General features: G+C 37.3%; 1 protein-coding gene across 1 annotated transcript; it reads left to right on the forward strand.

Annotated features, from left to right (window-relative positions):
- Positions 1 to 1,171: 1,171 nt before the first annotated feature.
- LOC128625306 (protein SSUH2 homolog) lies at positions 1,172 to 12,630 on the forward strand. Its single transcript, XM_053653507.1, has 12 exons — positions 1,172 to 1,282; positions 3,575 to 3,679; positions 4,092 to 4,161; positions 5,428 to 5,557; positions 6,298 to 6,358; positions 8,136 to 8,257; positions 8,535 to 8,597; positions 9,741 to 9,823; positions 10,164 to 10,256; positions 10,343 to 10,448; positions 10,597 to 10,704; positions 11,138 to 12,630. Exons 2-12 carry the CDS (start codon positions 3,577 to 3,579, stop codon positions 11,276 to 11,278), a joined length of 1,080 nt encoding a protein of 359 aa, XP_053509482.1. The 5' UTR covers positions 1,172 to 1,282; positions 3,575 to 3,576; the 3' UTR covers positions 11,279 to 12,630.
- Positions 12,631 to 17,616: the final 4,986 nt, after the last annotated feature.

Raw genomic sequence — 17,616 nt, forward strand, 5'->3', positions numbered from 1 at the left:
TTAAGATTCATTTAATTGCACTTAATTTAATTTTCGCTTATTTGCAAGGGATTTTCTAAGACAACAAACATGCTGCTGCTAATCCATTAACCCATTGTGCAGTGAGCTGACAATCACTGATAGTCTCCTGTCTTGTCCTATCTGAAAGTCATAAAGATGACATTAATGATTGCCCTTGACTAACTTACAAGTTTAAGAACATAATAAATATTAATTCAAAACAACAGCAACACGGTCTTTAACCATGGTGTGTTAACAAGGCAGGTGATTCTAATTGGCCACATTAATCCTTAAATATTAGTGGATTTTATTTATTTTATTTTTTTAAACAACATTGATGTAACTATATATAAATACTACATACGCATGTCAGTATGTTATATAAATATTTGGAAAATCTATGCATTTATTGGATACTAATTACCAAAAATCGCAGTACTTCCTCTCTAACTCAGATCACCCACACAAACCTTCCTAGAAGTGAAGTCTACATGAATCATCATCTTCTTTTTTTTAATGGCGGTTGGCAAATCAACTAAAGGTACATTACCGCCGCCTACTGGACTGGAGTGTGGGCAGTAGATTGGCAGAAAAAATAAAATAAAATGGAAAAAAAGTAATAATAATAATAATAATAATAAACAATAAATAAATAAAAGAAAAGAAAGAGATAAATAACTATATACTAGATATTCCTACTAGAGTACTAAAGTCTCTCACTTATCCCAGTATTTTTTAGATAGTTTATTAAGGGGTGGTGCATTTTGCCAGATGTTTTCCCCAGCAGGTTCTCTAGTGTCATGTTTTGCTTTCCAATTTGCATCTCTATCTCAGTTCTTTCCTTATCATATCTCTTGCAGTCTAACGGAATGTGTTTTACCGTCTCTTGTGTACTGCAGTGTGTGCCAAGTCCAGTGGGGTGTTCTCCTATTCTGTTGAATGCTAGATTTAAGCCAGCATGACCTATTCTAAGACGGGTAATTATCATCTCTTCCTTTGAGTTTCTGCGCTGCCTCACACCCATGCCTACTTGTTTTTGTATAGTATATAGGTGTCGTCCTCTACATGAATCACGTGGGGGGGGAGGGAAGAGTTATGTGGGTGGTATTTGGCGGGAAGTGGAGGGGGGCAGGAAGCAGGGAGCGGGGAGGGGGGCGGGAAGCAGGGGGCGGGAGAAGTTATATGGCTGGGTTTGGTCTCGTCATTCTTCACATTTAATTTCTCCTGGATTCTTCTTAACATTTTTTCCATCCGTTCTCGGCTCACGATTACAACAGCCAAGGTAGGTTTAAAACTTAATAAATAAATAAATATTCACGTCTACATCTTTCTTATTTGCTTTGTAGAAAGCTGACCCTCATTTATCTAGTAGTCTTTATGATTTTTTTCTAAAATCTAAATTAAACAATAAATAAATAAATAAATAATAAATAACACATCGTTGTTAGGTACACATCGTTATTTTTTTGCGTTATTTTTGTTGCATGCATGCATGCATGCTTGCTGACCGGAATGATTTTATTAAACAAAAAGTAATTATAAGATTGCAATGTGATAAATGAATATTTTTATATGACTTAGCCTAATAGAGGCCTAGGTAAAATAAGTCTTTTTAACAAGTCACGTCACAATTTCTGATTGTAAATTTATGCCAAATAAAAAATTATCTAATATTAAAACTTGTCTCTTTTGTCCTCCCTGTATGGGTCATTAGGTAGATATGTAAGTAAATTAATATCTCAGCATATACAATAGGGTAAAAAAAAAAAAAAAAAAACATGGCACAGATCTGAATGGTGAATTAATATCTGCGGTTTTACAATGGGCTGGTTTGTCTATGAATCAGGAATTAGATATGGGAATACAAACCAAAAATATGTGATATTTTGAAAAATCCAGAATTTGCTAAGAGTCAGGAGTAATCAGACTCGCAGGACGTTAATGAAGATAATCGACCAGCCAGAAGATATCGGAAGCATTTTTAAAATACCACCATTTGTCAAGGGAGATATGCTTTCCAGCATTATAGCGGGTCTAAGTTCTGCCTCATTTGTCATCTGCATTAAAAAAATTCCAGATTTAACCACAGAAATTACAGACTTTGAGCAAAATGCTGACTACCTATCAATTACTAGATTATCTAAATTGATAAAGAATAAACTGCCTAGGAGGAGATTGAAAATTCAAAATTGCAGAAAAATTTTCATGGCGGAAAATGACATCGGAGGGTGCATTCGAATTGTCTTGTTTCTAGCCCTTATGGTTCAAAAGTTATATGGTGTAATTGGTATCTTTGAATCTACGAAGACCAGTCTCATGACAATGGGCAAAAGTAATCAAAAACAATTAGCATTTTTTGAAATTGCATTATAATTTTGACGCCAATGACAGGTACTAAGTTTGGTCTGAATACGCTAATGCATTACGGAGATTTGGCCTCACATCTGTTTTTGCGTGAATTCGCCATCGAATTCGTCTGAACATTATTTGAGAATGGTTTCTTTTATCAAAAAGCTCTTGATAACTTTTTGTCTGCATGCTCTGAAGATGATCTCTTACGAATTTCATCAAAATTGGATGAACTATCTAGGACGAGTTTGAAGTAGGTTTTACAGGAAATTCAAAATGACAGACAGGAATTTTAGCCTACCATGGCATAGGCTGTTTGAATTGTTGTACAATGTACAGTCATAGGCTGGATGACAGAAGAGGAGACTTTTCACAAGTACTTTTAAGCTCCAAGTAAAAATGTAAGGAGCGAAAAATATTTTTTTTTTCTTGGAAACATAATTAAGAGTATATGTATTAAATTTTATATTACTCAAGTAACAAGTAAATACACCAACATAATGCTTAATTATAATAAAAAGAAAAGTACAGTTACTCAAGCATTGTTTAATCCTGGGCTTAGTCCACGCAACTCGGGAAAATGTGAAAATGAATATTTTCTTCATTTTGCCATTCTATGCACACTAAAGTACTTTCAACTACCAAAAAGATAATGACAGTGTTTTTCTAAATATGCCATATATCCAATTAATGGTTTAAAAATGCCTATGTAGGAGCTGGTTGGGTCACCAATAAAGTAGGTGGTGATATTGAGCTATACTGATAAATTCACTACTAGTCAACATTTACTTGTGATAAGAAAAATGTAACTGAGCAGGAGAGATTGGCTAATACCTGCCCCTTTTCTGCCCCATTTCACATAATGCTATTGGGCAGTTCCTCTCCATAATGGTTTTCTGATGTTTTGAAGGTGTTGGAACCCTCTTCAGACGTAACCACAAATCAGCCTTAAGAGTGGAAACATTAATATCTACAGTCGTGAACAGCTGAGTGTTAACCCACTCGGAATGCATCAGAGCCATAACTGTGGCCTCTACTGAGCTTGAGCCTTTAACTACAAATATTTAATTAATGCATTATACTTAATAGTGTTTCATCAAAGTTTTAACCTGTGATTACAATCATCACCAGTAATCAGAAATATATTTGGGTTAATCTCCAATGTGAAAGATGTGACACAATGTTTATCATGCTAATTTAAAAAATTCCACTGTGTTTACTACAGCTATGTATGCCCCAGTGCATGGAATGGGGCCCCCCCTAACGCAGCCCCTGTTATATGGGATGCAGACCCCACCGAACCCAGTGCCTGGATTTGACGGAATTGGCGGTAAGAGCTTAAATAATTAAATATTGGAATGAAATGAAAAATAAATAATAATAAAATGATTTTTGAAAGGAGTTTTATTTGGCTGATGTATAGGTATATTGCTCTTATGATGACCACTTACCCACTCTTGTGTAATGCCTTATTATTTACTGAGCCTCTAATGTCACACTATATACATGACCTTTGGGGACAACAGGCCATTGTGTCAAGAAATGAAATGTGTGCAAAAACAGAAATATCAAAGGGTTTGATTATGGCTTGCCTTAATGTATTTGCCAGTAGATATATAGTAGCGTGTCAGTGGGCTAATACAGTACTTCTTCTTCAGCTTGTTTCTTATATAGAGACCCATGTCTAATCTACTGTTAATAGTACAAATCTTGTACACACTTGTGATGTTATATTTTGAAAGGTGGGTTTCTTCCTCCTCCACCTATCCAACCAATGCCAACTCCTGATTCACAGCCAGCACAGGACTGGAGGTATGATTCCTTCATTTAGGGACAACCTTTTTCATATCATCATATAAACGCATGTATTTTTTTAATGTGCTTGTTGGTCATTGCCAGGCCTGACTGTTTCCAACAGTAAGCCTAGTCTGAGTAACTCTCTAGATCAACTACATGGTGGCAAGCATGACAGACATGGTTGAACTGATATCAGTGATCCAGCTGACCCTGTAACTTGGAGACTTGTACTTGTCAACAAAACCCTCTGTATAGGTCAGTGGCTAGTCATACTTCATGCCCCATCTCAGTTGAACATGAGGAAGCTATATTTACAGCTACTTCTGGAAGGCTTTTCCATGATTATAATGACCTACCATCTGAGCTACCGTTTTCAACCAGCTCACAAGTGCAAGTATCACCCCATCACCCCAGTGAATATAGGCTCATGCCAATGAACAGCATGACCTGCAGTTACTTTGCCAATCGGATTCAGCCAGACCATCACATGTGGTATCAGCATCAGTTGAGGACACTAGGACTAATGACTGCAGCTATATTGGTGTTCCACCTAAGCTTGCAGGAGCTGTGGGCATTCCAGAAGTGACTGATTATTAGGACAGAAGACACGAGAGTTATTGTACCAAGTGATTGCAATTTCAAATCCCATTGGTGATATCATTTTTCAGTTGGATGAGTCCCTGTGTATGGATATAGTGTAACACTATAAAATTACATGTGGCAGCCATTGTAGTGACCATAGGACCATGGATGGCATGGATTTAGAGTTCTATAGGCTTATTACCACCTTTCTAAAGGGGCAAGGCACATCCACGTACTACAATCCCAAAGGAGTTCAGAATGGGACATTTCTTTAGAAGAAATGGAATCAGACAAATAAAGAGATGAGATTTTGCTGAGATACTCATATATACTCAGGTAAACATGTGGGTTTCAGTATCCATCCATCCATCCATTTTCTGTACCGCTTAGCCTACACAGGGTCCCGGGAAACCTGGAGCCTATCCCAGGGGACTCGAGGCACAAGTTGGGGTACACTGTAGCCCTGTTGCCAACCCATCTCAGGGCACAATCGCACAGACTCACACACATTCCTGGAGGTGCAAGGCAAACGTGCTATCTACTAAGCCAGGTTGTAGTATTGTAGGGCAAAATGGCAATGTTTTAAGAAGGATTTAACCTGACCATCTTTGAGTCTGTATTTTTGAGAAGTATCTGTTTTTTAAAAGATAATCTCAAGTTAAAGGGATTAGATGTTGTCTCTCTCTTCTTTTGTTTCAGTATTCCTGCTCTTACCAAGGAAGAGGCCCAAGAGGCTTTTCACAACTTTGCAAACAGCAATTGCTGTTATTCGACTGGTCCAGCTACAGATGGTGTGATCACCAATATGGAACAGTTCAACACCTACCGAGTAACTGCAATCACACACATTCTCTCTCGTGAAATGTTATACAAAAAAAACAAGCTTGGGTTATACTGTATGTACATGCACTGTAGTGTACAACAAGAGTTTCCTACAGAAGACAAGAGCGATAGTGTTCACTTCCTAGTGTACTGGTTCTTATGTTATGTCCAGCAAGTGAGCACAATTTCAAATCCTACTGGTGATATCATTGGCTGTTGAATGAGTTCCTGTGGATGGATATAGTGTAATATAATGCCTTGGAATAGTTGAATATAATGGCTTCATAGCAATACTGTTTCAAACATACCCTCGTCGACTATCCCTTGCCATTTCCCTTGGTTGAATCCTCATTCATATCTGAAGGGCTTATAATACTTGTTAGATGACTATTGGAGGTGCAAGAAATCTAAACTGTTAAGCAGGAGGAAAAAATATATATTCAGTAGGTAGTAATTTACAAAATACTTCAAAAGTATATTTGTTTTGCTATGTAAATTAGGTTTTATGTATCCAACTATTCATAACCCTTGATGAATGTGATTATTTTTTTATGCTGCTTAGCTAGCAGACTTACAAATTAGCAAACTAGCTAATTATCAAGACAATTAGACAGTTAAACTTATCCCTAGTAGATTAAGCACTTCTTAGTGGTGAAGAGCTGTTGACAAAGGTGTGATGAAAATAGCATCGAAACAGAGGATGTGTTTCAGTCCCATTTTGGCTGACGCATTTGTTCACCTTCACAGTATCGCCTAGAGACTTACACGGAATCCAGAAAAACGGAGTGGGCCACCAAGCCTTATGAGGGTAATAAAAGAATCAGATAGGTCTTTACAGTCATTTACATTGCCCTCCACTAATATTGGCACCCTTGGTAAACATGAGCAAAGAAGGCTGCGAAAAATTGTCTTTATTGTTTAACCTTTCTGTTAAAAAAAATCACACAAATTCTCTGCTCTTATGGTTATCAAACAATTGCAAACACAACACAAGTTTAACCAAAATTTTTTTTTGTTAAATATAGGTGTGCAACAGTTATTGGCACCCCTATGAATCCATATGAGAAAAATATATTTGAAGTATTTCCCCATTGATATTTAAAAGTTTTTTGGTACACCTTGATGACTAGGAACAGGAAATTGTTCAACTATGACTTCCGGTTTCACAGAGGTACAACTATGAGGTAATAGGCCAAATTCCCTAGTCATTCATAACAATGGGTAAGACCAAGGAATATAGCTGTGATGTGTGGCAAAAGGTTGTTGAGCTTCACAAAATGGGAAGTGGCTATAAGAAAATAGCACAAGCACAGAAAATGCCCATTTCCACCATCAGGGCAATAATTAAGAAGTTCCAGTCAACTGGAAATGTTATGAATCAACCTGGAATTGGACGTGTGTCTATATTGTCTCAACGCACTGTGAAGAGGATGGTTTAAGTGGCCAAAAAAATCTCCACGGATCGCAGCTGGAGATTTGCAAAAGTTAGTTGCATCTTGGGGTCAGAAAGGCTCCAAAACTACAATCCGAAGTCACCTACATCACCACAAGTTGTTTGGAAGGGTTTCAAGAAAAAAGTCTCTACTCTCATCCAAAACCAAACTTAAGCATCTTCAGGTTGCCAGACACTACTGGAACTTCAAATGGGATCCGGTTCTATGGTCAGACGAAACCAAAATAGAGCTTTTCGGCAATAAACACCAGAGGTGGTTTTGGCGCACACAGAGAGGTAGCCATATGGAAAAGTTCCTCATATCCACAGTTAAATATGGTGGTGGCTCTTTAATGTTTTGGGGCTGTTTTTCTGCCAGAGGACCTGGACATTTTGTTAGGATACATGACATCATGAACACCATCAAGTATCAACAGATATTAAATGAAAACCTGACCGCCTCTGCCAGAAAGCTTAAAATGGGCCGTGGTTGCATCTTCCAGCAGGACAATTATCCAAAACATACATCAAAATCAACACAAAAATGGTTTACTGATCACAAAATCAAAGTCGTGTCATGGCCACCACAGTCCCCTGACTTGCAACCCATAGAAAACCTGTGGGGTGAACTGAAGAGGAGAGTCCACCAGCGTGGACCTCGAAATGTGAAGGATCTGGAGAGATTCTGTATGGAGGAACGGTCTCAGACCCCTTGCCATGTATTCTCCAACCTCATCAGGCATTATAGGATAAAACTCAGAACTGTTATATTGCCAAAGGGAGGTAGCATAAAGTATTGACCAAAAGGGTGCCAATAATTGTTGCACCCTTAGCTCTCGGAGATTGCATGTGGTGCATAGAGCTATGTATCTCTATGGGCCTCTTCTAAGGGTGCCAATAATTGTTGCACACCTATATTTAACAAAGATTTTTTTTTTGGATAAACCTGTGTTTTGTTTGCAATTGTTTGATATTCATGAGAGCAGAGTACTGTTGTGAATTATTTTAATAAAATATCAAAAGGTTAAACAATAAAGACAATTTTTCACAGCCCTCTTTGCTCATATTCACCAAGGGTGCCAATATTAGTGGAGGGCACTATATATATGCTTCCATAAATTTTTTTCTTATTGCAGTAACTGTGTAATGATAGGTCAGCCGTTGAACACCTATGCACAGATTGCTCCTAATCCATGGGAAGTCCCGGTTCAAGTGCCAGCCATGTTTACAAACTCCACTGAGGATGTCGAAGTGCCCTGCACAGCATCAGTCAAGGTATATATTAACTAATGACTATACTAATTAGCAAAACTGTTGTTTTTGTTTGTATCTTGTGGGCTAAATTTCTTTATTTTAACTTTTTCCTTAATTCACACCAAATATATTTTTTACTCCAATATACAATTTTCTGTTTTAATAAGGGACATCTGTGTAGCACTAGTTTGCACTGAGAATTTAATCCAACTGCAAAAAATTGTTTAATCTGTAATTTATGAGTGGTTTTATAACATTTTTTACTCATTATCCATATTTTTTAAAATTTCCTTTCTAGCCATGTGACCAATGCTCTGCCTCAGGAAAATGTCAGTGTACCAAGTGTTGTGGATCCAAAACTGTAAGTGATTTCAGGTTTTATATATTATACTTTACGTTATGTTTTCCGTTACTCCTCAAGCCTGGCTATCAGTCAGTCTGTGCAGTGCATGGCAACATGCAATGGTCTATCCAGCTGTGGCTTCTTTAGGAGCTATCATCATTGACAAACAAAATATTAGACCATATTGTGTCTGAAATGTCAGTTCCGCTGTATTAATTATTTCTTTATAGAACCACCTTTTGTTAACTAAATATCGAAATACTAGAGATAGATCTAATATAGAACTTAATATCCTTTTTGGATTAATGTTTGATTTTCAAATACACCAACCATCTCTGTAGGCTGTGCAAGAAGAAGAATGAGGCAGCACTCTCTGTAACAGTCTTCTCAGTCAGCTGAACTTAAGCTAATCAATGCAGAACATCTCTGAGGAACATCTGGAAAAACTTAGTGTTCGAATGCCTGTAGTCCCCTAGTCTTTCTGTACAAACAAAGGAAATATGCTTTTATTATTTGAGCTGTTGCTCTGTATAGCTCTCGGAGATTGCATGTGGTGCATAGAGCTATGTATCTCTATGGGCCTCTTCTAAAATCATTATTTAATTGATTGTTTTTATTGTAAAACTTGTATATTCGTTGTGCATGTTTTTCATCTTTCTTAAGAGAGTGTTCTCTATCATTATTAAAAGGAAATCTTCTCAGAAAAATCATATGGTTATTATGATGAAATGCTACTGAAAAGACCCCATTTTGACTCAATTTACTCAGCCACATTAGACAGAATATAGAAAGTTTACCAGAAAGTTCCACACAGTGTGTGGTAGAGCAGATACAGATACTGATAATGGCGTTGCATTACACCTCTAATATACTGTATAGATTATACATATAGCCCTGTGGAGGGTTCATCGTAGAAAAGACCATGCCCTTTAAGATAGACATGTTTCATAGGATAAAGGTGATCAGTCAGATTAACTTTGTATTGATCTGCAGTGCCTAGACAGGTGGAGCCAAGCCATGGCAGCAAAATGGCAGTCATTGGATGACACAGCCACCAGTAGTATCTGTGGCATGTAAAGCTATATAAAAATATGTTGCCTTAAAAAAACCTATCTATTCTCCAAATCATAGTCTTTTATTCTGCCAAATGTCTTATTGCAGAGACAGTGCAGTATGTGCAGAGGCTCTGGGAAAGTTGCTGAAGAACAAGTCTGTGAAAAATGCAATGGCACAGGCAAAGTGAAGTAAGTTTTCACACTACAGCTGACTCACTAACCCTTTTAGTTACCACTTTGTGCAATGAGGCTAACATATCTAATACACATGTTTTGTGCAGATCAGATGTGTTATCCATGCAGTGTCAGTTTTACTCAGTGATTGTCTACATTAAATGATCTAGAGTATGGTCGTTCTCTACCCAATGAGAAAATGACCAAAATTACACTTTGAATCTTTCTTACACTGCAAGTCATTCTAGACCCACCAGCACTAAACTGTGACACTGTGTGAAGATCCTGTTGCTTCAAGCCAAGGCAATAATCATATATGGACCTGGTGCTGTGTTTTATTCCATTTTTTTTATAGGTGCCCTGGTTGTTCAGGTCAGGGAACAACTGTATGTGATACCTGCAAAGGGAAGCAGAATTTATTAACGTATATCAAGCTTATAGTGGAATGGTAAATCATTCACATTTTAACACAGAAATTAACTAAAATCTAGTCATTAAATATAACACCATTTTTTGGCCATTTTTTGGCATCAGGAAAAACAACGTTGATGATTATATTGTGGAACAGTCAAGTGGTCTGCAAAAAGATAAACTGGAGACAATTACTGGGAAGAAGCTCATCAAAGATACCAAGTTCATGGTGAGAGAAAAGTTGTTATTATTATTATTACTACTACTTTTGAATAATATGGTAGGTTCCCCTTTGAATAATAGTTTAGATTCATGCCTGGCAGTGTAAATGCTGAAATGCACAGGATCTTTTATCATTGCTGTTATGTTTATCACAGGTGTATCCTTTGAGTGGATTCCCAGAACATAATGTGGCTCAAGCATCTGAAAGAATGGTCATGGAGCATCACAGCAAATTTTCCAAGGCATCACGCATCATACAGCAGGTTAACATTCATTTATGCCTGGCAACATACAGTCATATGAAAAAAATTTGGACACCCTGTTAGACACTACTTAAAGTCTTTAACCGATGGTTTATTGACAGATGTTACAGTTTTTTCTAACCAGCAACAAGCTTTATTTATTTTTTATAAAATTTTTTGCTTTGCTAGTTTTTTTCCTCACTCTTCCTTGCAGAATGTTTTATTCCACTAACAGTTTTATGTCGACTTGAGTGCATTGCATGTCTGAGAGATCTACCTATAGATTTACAGTATCACCAATAACCTTTTCATGTGACTGTATGAACCTGCCATCATTTGTTCTACATGAATGAATGGATTCAAATTGTAGTCCTGATTGTGTAAAAATACATTTCACTTAATTCTTGTTTATGTGGGGACTAATTTAGAATTTTCTGACCTTTCTGTGTTCCAGCAACAAAGTGTTGAGCTGATTCCCATCACTAAGGTGACATACAAGTGGAATGAAAAAGACTATGTTTACTTTGTTTATGGTAATGAATTAAAGGTCAAGGCAGTTGACTATCCAGCTACGTGTTGCTGCACTATAATGTAGCAACCCAGAGGAAGCATAAACTCCCTAGATGAGTGGCATTTAAAATTTAAACATTTATAAACATTTAAAACTTTAAACATTTCTAGCAAATATAGGTGTTTTGACATGTTTTGGGTCTGAGTTTGCTTTTTAGGTTTTGCACTGGAGCTACAAGTGTAAATCTTTTCCTTAACTCTCTACCTCAAACTACATAAGGTTCTTCATAATAGCTATGTTTCTATCCACGCATTTTTATGTGAATTTTGGGATATCCTTGTCCTCGGTTCAATCCTGATCTCAGTGTAGAGAGTGTAGAGTTTTGCATGTTTTCTCCATGTCTGCTTGGGTTTACTCTGGGTTCTCCCATGTCCTCCTACCTCCCCAAAACACACCATTGGCTATTCTGGATAGCTTTTTGGTGTGAATGAGTGTGTGAGTATGTGTGCATGCTTCCCTGCAATGGACTGGCATATCATTTAGCGTTCATATTCACTCCTGCTTCACATGTTGTTCATGGGATGAGCTTTGGATCCACTGTGACCCATGACCAGGATAAAGTGATTACTGAAAAGAAATGAATGAATGTTAATGAAACAATTATATGATGATTTTGGCATGTATTTATGAATATTATGGATGAAACAGATTTCTGTTAGCTCCAGCACAGTCCTAAACTGTAACATTTTGATACCAGACATGTCTTGGCTGATCAAGAAGAAAAGTACGTATATTTCATGATTTCTGCTAACACTGTTACATAATCTACAATTATGCCTGTTTCTGATCTATTGCTATGCTGTATTTTTTAAATGAGCTAAAATGAGCTTTTACAGTAAGTACTTGGGACTAACCCTAACCCTGCTTCTGTTAATTACGTGTTTTTAATGTTAAGCTTAACTTGTATGTGCTGCATGACAGTATCATATGTATCTAATAGCTGTCTCTGTATACTTGATTTACTTATAAACCTGTGGAAACATAATCAAGTGAGTGCTTATCACACATTGAAAATGAATACTGCCAATAAATATGACATGTCAATGATGTAACATTGTGTCTCTGGTTCAAAAACTCTAAATAAATATATGTGTGATATACTGTAAATTCTAGAAATTCTATTTTGAATTTCTCACAAATGGCAGCTTGGGAAATCTACTACTAGGAATTACATACATAATTAAAACTTTACTCTGACTTATTTCTTAACTTGGGGTCCATTAGTAAACAATGGCAATAGATAATAAATTATTAGAAAACCATGCTATATTGCAGAAATTTTTAAAATGTGACATATTTATAAGGGATATTTCAAGATTAAAGGTACACTATAACTTTTTTGTTCAAAATAAACAGAATTTAAATAATGAGTATACGTCATAAATTCATCTTCCAAACCGTGTTTTTGTCTCATTCACTAAAGGTAAGCCTATTATAAGTATTTATATTTTAGATCTGTCGGGATGGATTTTGCGGGAAATTACGTACATACGTCATTCTGGTTTTATCTCTCAAGCCTAGTAGTGAATGAAATCGGAATCAGATTGAAATCAGTCACTACAGATTAGTCACATTCGCTAATGCTACCACTGCAGCTATCGAAGGAATCAAGCAAGTGTTACAACCCGCTAAAACACATAAAGCTCCAGCTGCTGTGTTTTGCCACCATATGTGACATCTACCTTCGGTTTGCCTTTAGGAGACAGCTTTTCCCCTGTGTACGTCTTTAACATGACTGAGGTCTTTTCTAACGGTAGCTTGAAAAACAGTCTGTTGTAGACAGCTTCAGAATTACAGACAAAGCTGAGCCTGTATCCAGCTCCGTTTTCAGTTTTACACCAGACACATTTGTTGTTATCCACATTATTTTCCTGTCTGTTTCAGTCATGCTATGCAGTTCTAGGCATACGGATCATCTTCGTCAGAGCCTGTGTTCTCTGATATGTTTTCACATTCAGACACTTTGTGCACGTGTTTAGTTTTGTATTTGAAACCTTTGTCTTTACCTGTTTTTCCTTTTTGGCCATGTTTTTTGTCTGTTTTGCACACTCTTTCTGTGTGGCCTTGTCTGTGACACTTTCTACAGACTTTTTCCTTGAACCAACAATCATTTGCATCATGAGAGGATTTACCAAATCTATAACATTTCTGCCTTTTTACACCATTTAGGGACATTTTGTGCATTTCATTTTCTACACTCTTTTTTTGTAGTTCCGATGCATCCTTGGCTGCTGTTTCCATTGAAATGGCAATGGCCAGTGCTTTTTCAAAGTCCAGGTCTTTTTCTGACAATAGCCTCTTCTGTGTGCTTGAACAATGCATGCCGCATACCAGCCTGTCCCTTAATGTATCAGAAAGTCCCTCTTTGAAGTCACAATGCTGTGAAAGGTTGCATAGTTCTGCCATGTATTCAGAAATGCTCTCCTCCTTTGACTGGTTTCTTTTGTGAAAACTGAATCTTTCCGCAATCACTAGTAGTTTGGGGTTCAAGTGACATTGTAAGATGTCAACAATTTGCTTGAATGTCTTGTTTACTGGCTTTGCAGGGGTTACTAGGTTGCCTAAAAGATTATATGTTTTAGTCCCCATGAGACTAAGGAGTACAGAGACTTTCTTCTCTGCACCCACATCGTTCGCTTCACAATACAGTTCAACCCTTTCAATATACGCCTCCCAGTCTTCAATAGCACTGTCGAACTCATCCATTTTCCCGACAAAGGCCATTGTGTTATTTCCACTTTAGCTTTTTAGCGTCTTTTACTGCGTGCTATGCACAGTTAACGTTACTCACGCAACCCTTTCGCTAGAAGTGACTGCCTGCCGTGATTCACTATTCCTCTCCTCATTCCCTCCGGAGACCCCCTGGAGCTGGAGGAACATTTTGCAAATAATTAGGTTAACTGGCAACAGGTCAGTAACATGATTGGGTATAAAAAGAGTATCTTAGAGAGGCAGAGTCTCTCAGAAGCAAAGATGGGCTGGAATCTGGATGGAAGAATATGTTGCTCTAAAACCTGTATATACCTTTCAGCATTGATGGTACCTTTCCAGATGAGCAAGCTGTCCATTCCATAGGCACTAAGGCACCCCATACCATCAGAGATGCAGGCTTTTCAACTGAGTGCTGCTAAAAAGCCAGATTGTCCCCTTGCTCTTTCATTTCAGTCCATGGTTAAACTATTGTTAAACTACAGTCTGTGTTCGTACTCATTTTCAGAAAACATCAGATTCCTTCAGTAATACTGTTCTGTCTTATTAGACAGCTGCTGGCTATCCTTCTACACTGCTAATGCGCTCTCTCTCTCTCTCTCTCTCTCTCTCTCTCTCTCTCTCTCTCTCTCTCTCTCTCTCGTGTGTGTGTGTGTGTGAGAGAGAGAAGGCTCCTCTTACCAGACCACTCTTTTGGATTCAATCCAACTGCAGTGTGTACAGTAGGTGCCTCACTTGCCTTCTGGAACACATATGGAACAAAATATTGTTAAAAGTAGCAGTTTTCCAAAACCTGTTTTAAGGATAATATTTTTCTAGATTGAATAATACATTTTCTACAATTTTCTAGTCATTGTCCATAAAAATGTACAGAATGCCTAGACTTTTCCTTTACCCCATTATCTCACAGTTCATCCAGTACCAATTCCCTGCCCACATTTCTCCCTCTTCACTTTCTTAAAACCAACACAACTTCTGCTTGTGCAACAACACAGAGCAGCTGAATGCACCTAGGAGAGGACTAACAAGCAGGGACGGAGGAAGGAATGGTGAAAGAAAGACTGATAAAGAAAAACACACTGTACATTACATACAGTGCTTTAAAAATCAGCTGACCCATATAGTGCTAATGTAAACTTCACTGTAATGCCATTGTAATCTTCACTGTGGCGGCTGTTGCTCAGGTGGTAGAGCGGGTTGTCCACTAATCGTAGGGTTGGTGGTTCGATTCCCGGTACACATGACTCCACATACCGAAGTGTCCTTGGGCAAGAACCCCAAGTTGCCCCCGATGGCAAGTTGGCGCATTGCATGGCAGTTTTGCTACCATTGGTGTGTGAGTGTGTGTGTGAATGGGTGAATGAGACACAGTGTAAAGCGCTTTGGATAAAAGCGCTATATAAGTGCGCCATTTACCATTTACTTTATATTTGTGTTGATATGGATAAACATTTTTGGTCCCATATCTACCCAAAGGTATAAAGGTACAGACAAAAGATTGGGAGGGAAAATAGTATAAAAGTGTATACAAAAGTGTATACATGTGAACATAAGTACAAATTAAGCTCCAATACACTTTTTGAATAATAAGCTACAATCCACTTTTTTTTTCTTCTAGAAACCCATATCAGATTTTTCTCCAACAAAGCACAAATGGTAATTGCATACCAAAAAACCCTGTGGCCAGTTTATTACATCACATTTTTATCAGGTAAAACTACCATACAATATCACTATTATAATAATGCCACTGAATGAATTAATGAATGAATGAATATACAAATATGGACAATAAAAAGGAACAAAAATAAAACATGGAAAAAAGAAAATGCATAGACTTTTTTTTTCAACGTAGAGCAAGAATTCATGTTTGGAAGTGTCACTATTTGAAATATCAGGGTTCACAAATACTGTATATAAGAGAGGTTCAAATCTCCTCTATTGATCACGGACTTACATGGCCTACAGATACAACTATACTATAAGGGTTTTTCTATCATTTATCCAGTGTCAATGCTTGTACTGAACTGCTGTACTGCAGAAAACCATAGATTCTTGTGGGAAAAATCAGTGTCCTGTCCCTTTAAGGAGAGCTTCTAGCTCTGGAAGTAATGAAATTAGCTAGCACTCACATGATATTGATTTGGTTTGGGGAGTGGTGTCATTTTTACATTGCACTGCACAAAATGGAATACAGAACTCTTTCAGTACATCCAATGTTCTTTTTACACCCAATATCTACAATAAGATTAGGTTTAAGCTGGAGTTTATCAATTAAATAAGGAAATGTAGGTTTATTTTGCAGTTCACTGATTTGAGTGGTGTCTCAAAATGTCCAAACATTATCAACATTATCATTAGAGACCTAGAGAGCCTGTGACATCATTCTATTCACAGCAATGTAAAGCCATGTAGCTGACTCATTGCTCCTGCTTCTCTCTCCCTCTTTGCAAATTGACTAGTTGTCTATGGACATAAAAATAAAATACCAAGATGTGCCACATGTTCCTGCAACAACACCAAGTGTAGGTTTTGCAGGAAGACATTTCATGCAATAACATATCCAGAAGTATAAATGGTAACCCTTTACTGTATGATCCAAGGTATAGGGTCATAAAGATTCAATAATACTATATGCATTTCTCCTTAGCACATCAGAAAGTTCTGAAGTATATACATTAACAGCCAGTTGAGTCATATATGCATTAACAGTTTTTCAGAATTTCACTTGCAGAGGTTAATGTTTCAAGGAATGCACTTAAGCGACCAATCGAGAGAAAAATCTTTCTTCTTGGAGGAATTTTAGCCCATTCTTCAGTACAGAACAGCTTCAAGTCTGGGATGTTGGTGGGTTTCCTCACATGAACTGCTTGCTTCAGGTCCTTCCACAACATTTCTATTTTAGGAAAATGTTTGTGAACCCTTTAATATTTCCAGGAAATGCACTTAAGCAATCAAAGGGTTCATAAACTTGTTAGGTATGTTTCAGGAAATACACTTAAGCGATCAATTGAGAGAAAAATCTAAACTAGACACACCGTAGAGGACATGTACCGATTGAAAAGTATGATCTTTTGGGGTATTTTATTTTATTAATAGCATGAAAACCTGAACATGAAAAGTCTGTTTTTTTGTTTTTGTATGTTTTGTGTTTTTATCTGTGTTTTTTACATTTTTTAAAAATATTTTCTTATTGTGTAAAGTGCCTTGAGAAGCTGCTTTGAAGGCTTTAAAAAGAAAGTTTTTTTTAAAAATGATTATTATTATAACCTATTAATAAAATAAAATACCCCAAAAGCTGATAACTTTCAATCTGTATGTGTCCTGTAGGTTCATCCCAGAGTTGAACAAGTTCTGTACTGAGGAATGCACTAAAATTCCTCCAAGCCGATGCGCAGGAACACAGAGTTACCGGAAATGTTTAGTTCCAGTTATTGCTGCACAAGGGGGTCATACCAGATACTGAAAGCAAAGGTTTACATTAGAGATGCACCGATGTATCGACCGATAATCGGTTTCGGTCGATAAAGGCAATTTTTCACGCTATCGGCTATCGGCCGATAGTTTAAAAACATCCGATGATCAGGGCCGATTATATTCTGTCAATCAAAAGAGGGCGCGAAAACACATCAATTTCGTGCTGTCTGTAAAGA

The sequence above is a fragment of the Ictalurus furcatus genome, chromosome 21, assembly GCF_023375685.1.
Source record: "Ictalurus furcatus strain D&B chromosome 21, Billie_1.0, whole genome shotgun sequence".
NCBI classification, from domain to species: Eukaryota; Metazoa; Chordata; class Actinopteri; order Siluriformes; family Ictaluridae; genus Ictalurus; species Ictalurus furcatus.